The sequence below is a fragment of the Lathamus discolor genome, chromosome 1 (assembly GCF_037157495.1).
Source record: "Lathamus discolor isolate bLatDis1 chromosome 1, bLatDis1.hap1, whole genome shotgun sequence".
Classification (NCBI taxonomy): Eukaryota; Metazoa; Chordata; class Aves; order Psittaciformes; family Psittacidae; genus Lathamus; species Lathamus discolor.
The window spans coordinates 134,065,452-134,079,176 of NC_088884.1; the positions used below are offsets into that span (position 1 = coordinate 134,065,452).

Here is a 13,725-nt window from a genome sequence, read left to right on the forward strand (position 1 = left end):
TACTGCACTGAACTTTACATGAGACAAATAGACACTTTGTGGGGAAAGTCATGATACAGGCTACATACATTACAAAAGTTTGAGGGAAACAGTTAATAGCCTATGAGAGCCCCATAATTATTTAGCAAGCATTTATGCACTTGTTAAATCCTACTTAACTGATGTATCTCTTTTTTAGTTTTATAAAACATGTATAGATACTTATAGCCATGCAAAAGGAAAAAAAAACAAACCAAACCCCCCAAATCCCACAAAAGGAAGTAGAGCTACCTAAACAATGACTACAGCAAGGGGAGTCTTCGGGTGGCTATGCATATGATACCTGAGCAGTAACCATAACCAGTTAATCTGTCTTCCTAAGATTTTCAGGAGGGAGGACAGTAGTGTGGTTTTAAAAAACTTGCAAGTTCTTTAAATTCAAACATTCACTCACTACTTGACATTCTTCATAGCCAGTGATTTATTGTTTGATTTTTTTAATAGATGCCACTCAACACCTATCATGCTGAGTTGTTTTACTAGAATACAGAAGGTAACATCTTTCCCAAAGAGCCTGCCGTGGATGGATAGGTGTTTCCATTTAAAATCTCTCACTGTACCAAGCAAGTCATTACAGTAAATCCAGTACTTGTATCCCATGATAAACTTGTTCTAACACACAACAAAGATTATTTTGTTGGATTTTTTTTTTTTACTCAGGCAGAGAAGCAGCAAATAGAGGACAGCTAGGTAAGCAACAGTCAAAAATACTGTTTCTCTGCTGCACAGATGAACTCAGATCATAAACAGCTCAAGGTTACATGTGGCTATGTTGTCAAATAGCCTTTATACAACTTGTATAAATTCATCATCAAAAATAACCGTCATAAAGGGAAAGCTGTGTACTTTCACTACACAATCTGAAATATTGCCCTTGTATGGTTAGCCTATGTTTTTACATACATAATGATATTCAGTGCTAGAGAACTTTCTGTAACACATGTATGATACTGGGTATAAATGCAGGAACAGTAGGTCAGTACGTTCTTGGGTTTTGTAATTTTGCCTCAAAAGTAACACTGAATAAATGTTTCTGGTGTTGAAGTTTGTTTACTCAAAAAAAGCAGAAACACAGTAAATATTTATTCTTATTCACTAGGCAGTTAAAAAATAATACACAAAAGCTAACAGAATATGAGGAGCAAGCCTGCACAGAGCTTTTGGGATGACAGGGGAAAAGAGCCATATGCCGTGTCTATAAATTGAAAAAAACCCTCATCGATATAAGTAAGCAATGGAACTGGATTCTCCATCAAGCATAATACATTAATTGACCATCTGGTTATTGCACAAGCATCTGGCAGGAACAGTCTGCGTTTTTACCAAAACATTTCTATCAACTAAAAAAATCCCCTGATATATTCAAACTAAATCACTATTTTTTTAAACAATGATATATTCACGGCATTACATGAGAGAAAGGTAGAGCAAGCTACATCAGTTCTGCTTGCCATGCACTTCCTAATCTGCAGCAATATTTTATTGTTGTGGAATAATGGTAACTGACAAGAAAATTCCTCTTCATACACTAAAAAACTCAAGACTGCTGGAGGAAGACAAAATATTAGCCTGAAGACAATTACCCCATGTTTCCCCTTTAAGGTCTGCACAAGATTTAAGCTCTTCTTGTTCACTCATGCGCCTCAGTTCTCCAACCTGGCCCAGGTCCCGATCAATCACTTCTCCCAGATTACCTACCCACCAGTTTCCCTGCACCACGAAGTGACCCTTGGACAACCAGCTGCTCCACTGGGTCTTTTAATCAGTAAACATTTAGAAGAAGTGAGGGAGTCACCAATGACACAGTAAAACCTGCTGGAATTCCGCAAGAGTAAAATGCATACAGTTTGCCTCTTAGGTCCCAACTCCTTCCTGCAAAACCTTCACAGCACTACACTTTACACTGCCATTTTGTGCTGTGGTATTAAAACAGCATCTGGAAGAGCAATCTAAACATGCTACAGCCTTGGGGTACAAACTCTAATGACAGCCAATCAGGCAGTTTTATTATCTTCTGAAGAAGTTATGTATCTGATGGCTTGTTTCTTCAAAGACAGAAGAAATGCTGAAAAGAATCACCTCCCATTTAAGTATGTTGCACTCTGCACAAAACAGCTCATCTTTAGAAGTCCTGGTTTTACAAGAGCTTTATTTGTTCTGAATGAAAAATTTTAAAAACAGAATATAAGGATTATTTTAGCTGACACTTCAGAAAGCCAGTAAGTAGAGTTAAAAGTTCTATTTTTTTTTTAAAATCTGTATTTGGAATAGCAAAAGCAATATTCAGGAAGAGCAGGATAATAAGAGAAGCTGAGGAATACAAAAAAGTACACTTACTTCAAACAGGTTAGATCTATATCTCAAATCTACTAGTAAACTACCCTGATATATGAATTCCACTTATAAACAGCTAATAAAAAAATCAACTTACCTTTTTCTCCAATATTTGTCATTGTCACTGGAAAATGAGAAAAAAGGATAGAGTAAAAATGATGTTTAAGTAGCAAATGATGTAACTGAATATTTTAAACTTCTCTTTTTCAACGAAAGTGGGGAGAGCAATCACTAAAAAATACCTGCTTTAAGGCCACACACTATCCAGCTTTTATGCTGTGTACATTCATCGCAAGAATAGGTAGACAATGCCAATTGCTTATCAGGGTTTTTGGTTCCCATTTCCAGGCCAAGTTCCTGAGTACTAGCACCTCCATCTATCTGAAGTTACTCAAGTTTAACCCAAGAAAAGCCACCTCTGCAAAACAGTTACTTCTTTAACTGTGGCTGTACAGGCTTTACTGTTTCCATACGTTACGTTCTTGAGGCAGAGGTGTCGGAATCCAGAAGTAGTTTTGCAGCAATAGTCAGTGATTCCTTATATCTCCAAGGCATAAAAATCCAAAAGTAGACAAAAGCTGTATTTCCATCAAGAAATTGTCCATACATTACAGGATTTGGGGATAGTAAGAGAGGCCCAAGTATGTCAGGCATGGAGTGAAGTACACAGTTATCATGTATCAGCCACCGCATTTATGAAAGAGAATAGATATTTTATTTTTTTTTTTTTTACACCTATATTACACCCTCAGTCGTATTTAAAAAATAACCACCCACAACAGATAACTCAGAGAGACTGGAAACTCCCTAGTGATCAAAAACCTCATGGTGCTCTTCCCTCTCCACCCAAACCACACATCTGCCCGTCCCAATTAAGCAGCCTACAAACTGTAATATATTGGCACCTACAACTGTGAGCAAGAGGACAATAGCTGTATGGATTTCTCATCCTCTCTTGCTGTCCTAATAAAAATGGCTGCACAAGGCTGCTCTTCAAGCAGCAGGCACAAGGCAACTCCTACTGAAAGGCCAAGCAGCCATACTGCCCTAATCTGATGTATTAAACTTAGGCATGTTGACGGAGTGAAAGTCACTTCTTAAGTATATCTTGCACAATGTAAGGATGTACTGTGGGACCAGTGCTGCTCAACATCGTAACTAATGCCCTGGAAGGGTGAACGTTTATCAGGGTTACAGACAACACCATGCTGGGACATCAGCTGATACGCCTGTGTGCAGGACTGCCATCCAGAAGACCCAGACAAGCTGAAGGAATGGGCCAACAGCATCTTTAGGAAATTCAACGAGGGCAAAGTCATGCACTTGGTAAAGAAACAATCCCCTGCAACGACACAGCCTGAGGACTGCTCTCAGTTTTCTAGTTCAGCTAAGAGAAGTCTTTAGGGCTTGATAAGCTAAAACTATCTAGACAACCCCTAGAGAGAAACTGAGGGAATATGCATACACATTTAAATCTGAGGAGCAGAGATGCTACAGTACAATAATGTGCAAGAACTGTAAAACTGTAAGCAGTCATTCACAGGCAAAAAAACCAGGAGACATCTTTAGAGCTGATGTGTAATTTAAAGGTGCTGGAGCTCTCTGATAGGGCAAACTAGCCACTTCTCAAATTCTGATTTAAATTTCTCCACTCAGTATGGTCCGCAAGGTGTGCAGAAATTTTTCCAGTCTGCTTGGAATAACTGCTCTCTGCTAATTTAAAAGCCACAGCCAAGCATACATTGCAGAATCACCAGTTTCAAACTACAATCCACCAACCTTTCACAATGATTTGTGACATTTTTCTCTCTTAACAAGGGAATGGCACAGAACATTGCTGTGAAAGCAGTTGTCACCTTTCACACACACACTTCCAACCTTAGATAAAATGTATTAATGAATGTGTTTGAGACTTTTACATTTTCCACGTCTGTAAGTAAAGGACTAATACAAGTAAAAATTCCAAATTCAGATACCTACCTGGCTGCACTTCACAATTTCTGCCCTCTCTTCGGAGCCTGTACCTGCTCAGCAGACTGCCTTTTCACCTTCTGTAGTATCTAGCTTAGAAGCCAAATGTTCCTGACAGTCAGGAGCTGCAGGCCATGAAAGCTAAAACTTAAGTGCCCAAAGATGCCAGTTAATCCCAGCAGAGTATTTTTTTTTTGATACATTTTGTATCTTTGCATCTTCAATCTTACCATCCTTTTTCTCCACACTTACTGCAACTGGTGTTCATGAAGAGACTGGCTGAGCTGCTTAACAAAAATCCATGGAAAGTAATTTTCTAACATGAAAGAACTCCTCTAATCTTGGATTTGATCAAAGAAATATTTGCTATTTTCCCTGCCTTCTGAACATCACACCTGATGTATTTATTTAAACCAAATTTTGTATTTTTCAGTAGATTCAGCAATACAGATTTGCTATATTATTCAATAATATTCAATCTTATAGTCTTCTGTGAATCATTTATATTAATCTTTCTGTCAGTTTTCTAATTTCTCTTGCAAGGGGTTATATTAACTGCTGATAGTGCACAGAAAAGTAGGTCAGGCTGTGCATCCTGTCATTAATAAATATCAGCTTAAATGTTGCGAATTCACTCTCTAGTAGTCAAATAGCATACAAATAATAAGGGTAAAAAGCATTTATGCCTACAATAGCTTAAAATACGCACCAATGACACACCAATCTTAACCATTAAGCAATTTCTACAGTGTGGGAGAAAACAAGGTAACACTCTGAGAGGGAAATGGAATGATACTCTTGTGTACTCAGAGATGGAGATAATTATAAAACCATGACATGTCCTCCAGAAGTCATTACAATGTTACAGCACTGTTCGCCTGAGATACTGCATTCATTAAGAATCAGCCTTCCACTACTAAAGCATCAGGATGCCATTTACAGTTCAGTACTAGCAGACTATCACATAATTAGAGCCTCTCTGTTTCATTACACAGCTTGCAGACAGCGCTCATCAGAATTAGGGATCAGGCTGGGACATATGCAGGACTTCAGCCAATGTAGATGCCAATTTTCTGAGCCAGAAACACCATGCCCTGCTACCCTGAGCCCCAGGCAGCCAGAAACAGGAACAGCACATTGAGTAGTCAGTGCTGCTGAACAGCCTATGTTTGCAAAAATCAATAATGACTGAGGACAGAAAGTTGTGTTACAAAAGACAGAAAAAAGCCCAGGATGGGAAGGACACCCAGAGAAGCCTGGAAAATTCATCCCACACTTGCTAGCAGTCTTCCCCACCGGGAGAAAGCTATGCAGCATTAGAAATGTTGCCCCGGCAAGCAAAGAGGCACCACAGTATCTCAAACCTGCCTGTCACAACTTCACCTAATTAGTTTGCTAAGAAGAGAAGCCACACTGCTAGGCCCCTTGCACTGGGTCAGACCTTAATTCAGTCATAGAAATGGATTTCCCATTTCCTGAACTGTGGCTCATTTTCTCTGGAAATCTTTATTCTTGCTCACCCATGGAAAAATAAGGGCATTTGTCTCCATGTAACTAGAGACACGGCAAGACACATTGCTACTACAAAACCCAAACTAAAAATCCAAAAGATTTTGGAAGATAAAATCACCTAAAGAATTGGTATTCATTTTCTAGCATTAAACCTTGCTCTACTTTTAAAGCCAAAATCAAGCTCCTGAACCTTATACTAACTGTAATGGCTAGATTAAAAAAAGATAGGAGAAAGCAATTTTTTAAAGCTTTGATGAAAGTAGACATACAATATCTTGCTTCCATATTTTAAGTACATTTGCTAAATATTTAAAACTTCGGAATGGGAAAATAAGATACATCTGATTCAGAGACTCTGCAGCCACATTTATAAATAGGTGTTTCTCTCAAACTTTATACAGTTTAACATCTTGGCTCTGATCCACAAAACTAAGTACATATTTTATCTTTATAGCGCTGTTTGAAACTGTGAAACACTGATCTATAGATGCAGTTTTACTCAGCTCTCTGTACACATAAAAGTGTTTTATAGTTGTGACAAGTGTTCTATCATTGCCTGCAACAGTTCTTTAGAAAAAAAAAATAAAAAAAAATCAGTACTTACAGTAAAATCTACCACTTTCCTAGACAGAGCAGTGGTTTGCATTGATTCCGAGTGATGAGGTGGAGACTGCCACCAGTTCTTCACTTCAGGACAAAAGTAACAGAAATATTTCTGGGAGACTGAAGGTTGGCATAAGTAATTGTCAATAACCCATACATCTGGATTTGACAGTATTTGTGAATGTTTCAGTAAATTCCTCTTAGCCCAGCAAACTATATCACCATACACCAACCCAGCAGAAAGCTGCCATCTGGTACTTTTTTAGTTAAGGTCATGACACCACTGCTTTTGGATTGAGTGTGACTAAGGATTGATCCATCTTTCTGCTTTACAAACTCCCATTCACTTTCCAAGTAACACAGACTAACTGAAGAGTGAAAGCTATTTCTAAAGTTGTTGACCAGACTGCTCTTAGCAAACAGAGTATACTCTGAGAAGAATACCCAAGAAATTATTACGTATCAAGTACTGTTCTATCTTTAACTGAAAACACAATCTTATCTAACAGTTATATCCTCACAATAGACCTCATGTTTTCAACTTAAAGCCACGGTTTGAATTTCAAGTCACAAAACCTATAGGTAGTGAGTACACTAGGCACTACATGGAGAGCTAACCAGTCACGCTTAACACAGACTTGAGTTCAATTTCAGAAGTGGAGAATGGCAGCTGCCACTTGTCTGAGGAAATTAAATTAAATTTGAGAAACATACAGCAGTACTACTGGCTAAAATTCAGAAGCCTATTTTGCTTCATCTGCCAGTTTCGAAGCTTTCCTGAAAGTAACCAGGGAACTCAAAAGAGGAAAAAAATGTGGTGTTTGCAAATTATGGTATAAAAAAAAAATAATCAAATCTGTGTTGACCAAAGTCTTTTGCTACCTTAGCAGCAAAGTACAGACAGGGTATTTAACTGGTATTTGGCAACTGCTAACTGCAATATTACAAGGTACTTCTATAGCCAAATATAAACTGTGCATGACTGCAAGACATGAGCAGCAATTACCATTCATCCTTTGATCCATCTGGAGAACATCCTGAGCAAAGAGCTCAAATCCATCTGATCAAATCTTGGGCCTCACCTTTTTTTTTCCCTTCCTGCTTTTTTAATCCATCAGCTTGTCTCCATATTTTCTGTGCTTCTGATCCCCTGATGACACTGGGCCATGCCTACAGGGCACTCATTAATTCTGCCTCTAAACTGTGATGAATTAAGCAGCTTTTTATCCTGCTGTAATTCTATTCCACTGATGTTAAAGACAGTCAAACCCCTTAATTCAGCACTAATCAATCTGATCCTCCAGCAAAAATCATTCATGATCATTAACATCTTTAGCAGCTGGATGTCATTCCACATTTTCCTGTTCCACACTGACAGTAGCTGTGGCCAGATCTCAGTCTCATATTCTACTCCAAAACCAGATGAGGCTTATGAACATTTCTGACTGTATTGTGAATGTCTTGTTCTCCTCTTCAACTGTACTGAAGTCATTCATTCTTTACTAAATTGGGTAAACCATTCACCAGGTGACAGTATTTCCTTCCTTTCTCTTCACTTAAGTAGCCAGAAAGTGCTTATTGTTCATTTGTATGTTCCACAGCAAATCTATCTTCCTTTTTCAACTTACAAATTCAAGTTGCATTTTTGGAGAGGACCCCCTGAGCAAAAGCATCCCTAGAATTAAGATCAGTGACATGTAAAAATTGATCAAAATCTAACATATACTCGTATTTCATCAGCGCAGTCGTTACCGTCACTAAAAATATCTACCACAGCACTGTCAAATTTTCCCATTTTCCTTCTTACATGCAACACCAAATCACAAACTGCCAAGAAAACGAAACAAAAAACCAAACAGGATCTCAAAATCCGAGTTTGTCGAAAACATTTCTGACCAACATCTACTAGAAACTGCAAAAAAACTACTGGTTCCGCCTTATCCAAAGCGTGGAGTGAAAAACTACTCCAAGTCCCTTATAGATCTATTAATTCAAGTTAGAGATACACCTAAGAAGGAAGGCATAAGAATAATTATTGTCTTTGTATATAGTTTACTGAATCTAATATGTATTTTCTAAGACACATGGATGCAGGAGCTGGGGGAAAGAATTCTGTTTGCGCTACATGTTACTGTTGTTCCATATATCCTAGGCTGAAATTTCAGCAGCTTCAGCTACCAAAGTTCAGTGTAATCACTGTACATTCCCATAATTTCCTCACCATTTTTTGGAGGAATAATGATAAATCTGTAACCACAGGTTTCATAAATACACTCAAATTTATATATATTTTTTTTTTTAAAGGAAGGCATACTTAAAGGCCCATTAATTTTTAACACGAAGTTATTTTCGGGACAAAGACAACTACTGCTGCCAGACAGGGGTTGTGAGCTGACAATATCAGCAAAATCAAGAGAATGAAAGTGGATTAGAGAAGGAATTCTCAGTCAGGTGATTTAAAACCAATTCATCTGCACATTTAATTCCATATTCTATAATTAGCAGGAAGAAGACAACCATTTACTGGTGTTCAATACCCTTCTCCTTAAAGGTTAAAGCAGCACAAGCATTTAACTGAATCCACTAAAAAAAGAGACAGAACTCTAGATATGGTAATACTACAGTTAAAAGTTTTGGATTCCTTTTTCTGTTTCTGAAACTTTTTTTTTGTTTCTAAAATGCTGCTCAGCAGTTTAACTATTCAGCTTCAGGGATGAAAGGGATCATCTTAGTAGACTTTATCTTTCCTTTTTAAAAAAATATATTATCTCCCTCTTAAAACAATCGGTTGAAATTGCAGAAAACATTCAAAATACTACATTCGAAACACTTTCTCATTATTAAAAGCTTGTAACTTACCACTTACAGCTGTGCAAAGTCATTGCAAAGTCCTACTGCACAATGGTTAACACTGTTCCCTGCATCATTAGCATCAATAAGTCGCAGTAAAATAAGCAGCTATATGCATCCTCTTTAGCGATCAGTGCTATGGGAATGAAAAACACATTGAGTAGACAGGCTGGCTTCAAAGCGCTGAAATGCTTCCAGTCTATTTCTGCCATAGGCTTTCATTCTCAGAGTTGTTAGCTATTCCTTCTGTTGTTTACACTAAATATTCATCAGTAAGACAAGACATAAGTTTATTTTATCTTAATATGCCAAAACTGAGGGAAAACATCCAGACACAGATAAAAATACGGAATTAGTGGAACTTGCGGACAACTATTAGGCTGAATTCGAAAACTGGTGAGCCAGACAGAATGGGAAAGGGGGGGGATGAGGCAGGGAACAGAAGTCATCTTTGTCCATAGAGAAGAGCTCAGTAGAAGATGTTTTAGCAGAGGCTCATGATTCCCTCTTCCTGCCTTCCCATTGCGTACCTTTTGTTTTGAGTGATTCTCAACGAATTATAGTACCACAGCTTAAAGCAAGTTTGGAGCATGCCACTTCCTTAAGAGGTACCTGCTTTCAGGTAAGCAAATCCACAATCTTTCTCTGCTATGCAGAATTACACAGAATACAAAAAGCACACTAGATCACTCAAACGGTAGTGCCTGAATCAGGCCTACTGTACTGCACAAGCACTATGGGGCTGTGTACACTAGGACAGATGTTAACTGTAGGACCACTTTCCTCCCAGACATTCCTGCCCTCCATGTGTCAGCTTACAGCTCCCCTTTCCAGGTTCACACATTCAGCCTCTCCCACAACCAAGTCCCAGTTTCGAGTTGAGAAGCAGCATTTAAAACTAACAGATTTGAATGTTGTTAATAAAAAAAACCCAAACAAACCAAAACCCAAAGACACAAAAAGCCCACCCCCAATATAGGAACCACAACAAGTCTTGATACCTCCCTCCAAACCAGAGGTGCTAGGCTTGGCAATCACTTTTTTGCTTAATGTCTCAACTGCTCAGCCAAGCATCTGTAGGACAAGAATTTTATCACACTCTTCTGTTAAAAAAAAATCAAAATAAGAAAAGAAATCCAAAATTAGGTACCAGACTGCTGAGATTTTCAACGTGAACAGCTCAAGTCTGGCAAAATTATATAGGCACATAAGTGCACTCAGCTTTAGTTGGGTATTTTCCCCTCACTGCTGTTCCTTAAACATGCTGAATGACAGTCACTGTGAACCTCACCTACAGTAGCAAGGGGAGACAACAGCTAATCTGTATTCCTTCGTGCCATTCGCATAGTGCTCATGAAACATCAGTACGCTGTACATTACCCTCTAAAATGCAAAGATTACAGTGTTTTCTACAGGATATACCGCAACAGAAACTGAACTGATTCAAGGCAGCCTAGCAAGCTGGTCATTTAGTAAATCCTTCTGGCTCGACTGCTCGAATTCACGGAGATACTCGGCTCCCACCCAGTCTCCAGTATGCGATTATTTGCCTAACGCGACGGAGCAGCCGAAGGGCACTATCAGGATGACTCCCGGATGAATTCCAGCTGCTGATGCCAAAGGACCACGAAGTTGTGGCAGCTGGGCATTTTCCAGATGACTGAAGCGCGGCACGGCGATTTCCCGTTACCTGCTCCTGCTCCCGGGCTAGCTGACACAAGACCCTGCATGTCTATGTTACCACATTATGTAGGCTCCCGCACGCAGCACGGGCAAAGCGAAGGGACGCCAACTTTGCGGCACAGCCCCCACGTCCCGCGCTCAGGCGGGGTGTGATCAGTCACTCCCGGTGAACGCCACGGAGGAACTCACGCCCGCGCGAAGCCCCGTGCGATCCACTCCCTCCTCCCGTGCAAAACACACGCAGCGGGCCGGGGCGGCACAAGGCAGCGTCCCGGCCGTCCAGCGGGACCAGCCCGTGGGGGCTCAGGCCGCCAGCGTCCAGCCCAGGTCAACCCAGCAGCCCGGCCCGGCCCGGCCCACCGGCGGCCGCAAGCGGCGGACCAGCCCCAGCCTCGTTCCCGGCCCAGCCGCGGGCGTGGCGGTGGCGCCCAGGCGCTGACAAACAAGGCGACGCCGCTGCCCCGGCCCCGGCCCCGGCCCCGTCCCGCCAGGAGCAGGCAACGGGACCGCGGCGGCGCCCTCCCGGCAGGGCTGGGGAAAGGGGCAGCGAGGCGGCGGCGGCGCCCACCACGTCCCGCGGGACCCGCCACGGGTGCACTCACGCAGGCAGAGCTGGGTGACATAGGCGTAGTAGGACCAGCAGAGGATGCTGGAGATGAAGAGCACCGGCACCCAGTAGAGCAGCCGCTGGCAGCGCCGCCGCACGCTGCCCCAGGTGCCCGCCGCCCTGGCTGGAGGCGGCGGCGGCGGTGCCGCCATCTTCCCGCACCGCATCCCACCCGCTCGCTCCGGGGGCCCGCGCCCCGGCCGCGCACCCCGCCGGAGCCCGCCCCGGCCCCTCCCTCCCGCGCTGACAGGGCTCTCCGGCGGGGCCGCTCCTCCCACTGCCCGCCCGCCTGCCTCTCCCGCCGGGCGGAGTGGGGCTGGGGAAGGGCTGCCCCCGGGGTCCTGCGGGCCCCGTCCCCGCGGGCCTGTCAGGAAAGGGGACCTTCGGGACTCCTTGAAGCTGAGGTCCGGGCCCTGAGGCAGCTCGGCTCCCTCCAAATGAGTTTCGTGCGTCAAGCACCCAGCACATGTTGGAGCCCTTGGGTATTAGGTGGCTGGAGGCACCCATAACATCTTCCCCCATTGTAAGGCCCGGTGTGGCTTCTTCCAGCTTTTCCACCTCCAAAATAAGTGGATACTTAATGGAAATACTTTAAAACACGTGGTTAAGAAGGGCATTGCCTCACTTGTGAATCATGTCTCAAGAGTAAGGTACAACAGTGGCCAAGTGTCGCAGGCAGTTGTGTCACGGTGAGGCCGCAGTGGCCGGCCCTTGCTCACCAAACATTCGGCCAAGGGAAGCGGGCGTAGGGTTGTGCTGACTCACTCCTTCCCGAATAGCGTTATGGCCATCGTAATGAAATGCCTGTGGAATGTCATAGTAAACCCAGGCTGCGGTGCAGTGTGTGCGCCCAAATGGCTGGTGAATTACTGTTCCAGAATTAGAAATGCCGAGCACGGCCCGTAGTATTTCTGCAATCTGCTATAGTTTCTCAGAGCACCGGCGGCATGGGAGGTAGGAAGGAGCTTGGTTAAAATGTGTTTGGACTTTGAAAAAAGGCTTGTGTAATACTACACACTGGAGACTGAAGTGATCGCAGCATGGAAGGTGTACAACTGCCTTTGACTGAGAAACAGGCTGCAAGGGAGGAAAAAAGCTGGAGAAAATATGACAAAAACAATAGTAGGTGTGCTGCCAGCTTCCAGAGAGGATGAAACAGAGAGACAGGAAAAGAAGTTGACCATATGGCTGCTGTATTTTCATGTAATGCAAAACCATGTGCCCCCCCTTATTGTAAGAGGAAGCAGAGGAATTTGTATAGTTATCATAGAAACAGACGGAATATGCGGTTAAAAGATTGGAACATAAGAACTTAAGAGAAGATTCTGCATAATGCGGAATTATGTATTATACATCAAAAAAGCAGAGATGTAATGACTGGTGCTGAAAAACTACATTTGATATTCCTGAATACTGTATTTCACCAAACCCAACATGACATAAGCAATAAACCCTCTTTAGCTTACCATAATTAATTATGGAAGTCACCACATTTTAATAGAATATTTAGAGGATTTGACTTCAGTATGTTTTAATGAGAACATCCATAATTATTCAAAACAGACTTTAAAAGTATAAGGAATAAGATTACCCCATGCTTTAAAAGCAAAAGTGAAAAGAAATGAAGGTAATTCAATTCATTTGCTGCCTTTTTGCACTAATATGGGAACAGCTGACAGTGACCTCTCTCAGGTGCAAAGGGTAACACATCTAATGACTTGTGTGTTTCCGGGGACACACAGCTGTAGCACAAGAAGCTAGCAGCTAGATGCTCTATGTATAAGGATGAAGGAGGTTTTGTGTTGTACTGTGGGGGGGGCAATGAAAAGCTTCCTCCTATAAAGCATTTTTAAATGCTGTATGTGTTATGGGGGTTATTAACAAGAACACATGCCAGGGAAACATAGTAAACATCAGAGAAAGCTTTTTAATGTAGTAATTATTTGAATTAATAGTTATGATACAAAATTATGTACATAGAGAGATGGCAATTTGCTGAAGATAATGGAATAAAAAGATGTGTTACAAAGACCTCAAAATAAATCATACAATTCCTGGTATTAATTCCTGGATAATAAAAAAAGGCTTTTTATTACCCCTTCATTGAAATGAGCTTTCTAACTAAT

General features: G+C 41.7%; 1 protein-coding gene across 13 annotated transcripts in view; it reads right to left on the minus strand.

Annotated features, from left to right (window-relative positions):
• ZDHHC2 (zinc finger DHHC-type palmitoyltransferase 2) overlaps nucleotides 1–11,779 on the minus strand; it is a 42,274-nt gene extending 30,495 nt beyond the window's left edge. For 9 of the 13 annotated variants that reach the window (XR_010616365.1, XR_010616366.1, XR_010616359.1 and 6 more), the window contains exons 1-2: nucleotides 11,595–11,779; nucleotides 2,471–2,497 (exon numbers count right to left, since the gene is read on the minus strand). Coding sequence is in view for 7 of the 13 variants with exons in the window: in XM_065696725.1 (XP_065552797.1) it covers nucleotides 2,471–2,497; nucleotides 11,595–11,766 (199 nt within the window). In the remaining 6 variants the exon portion in view is untranslated. Of the gene's footprint in view, nucleotides 1–2,118; nucleotides 2,181–2,470; nucleotides 2,498–2,615; nucleotides 3,091–4,353; nucleotides 4,469–11,181; nucleotides 11,206–11,594 lie in introns of those variants that run through there. The other 4 variants (XM_065696748.1, XM_065696741.1, XM_065696734.1 and 1 more) reach the window with 4 other exon arrangements.
• Between the last annotated feature and the right edge of the window lie 1,946 nt (nucleotides 11,780–13,725).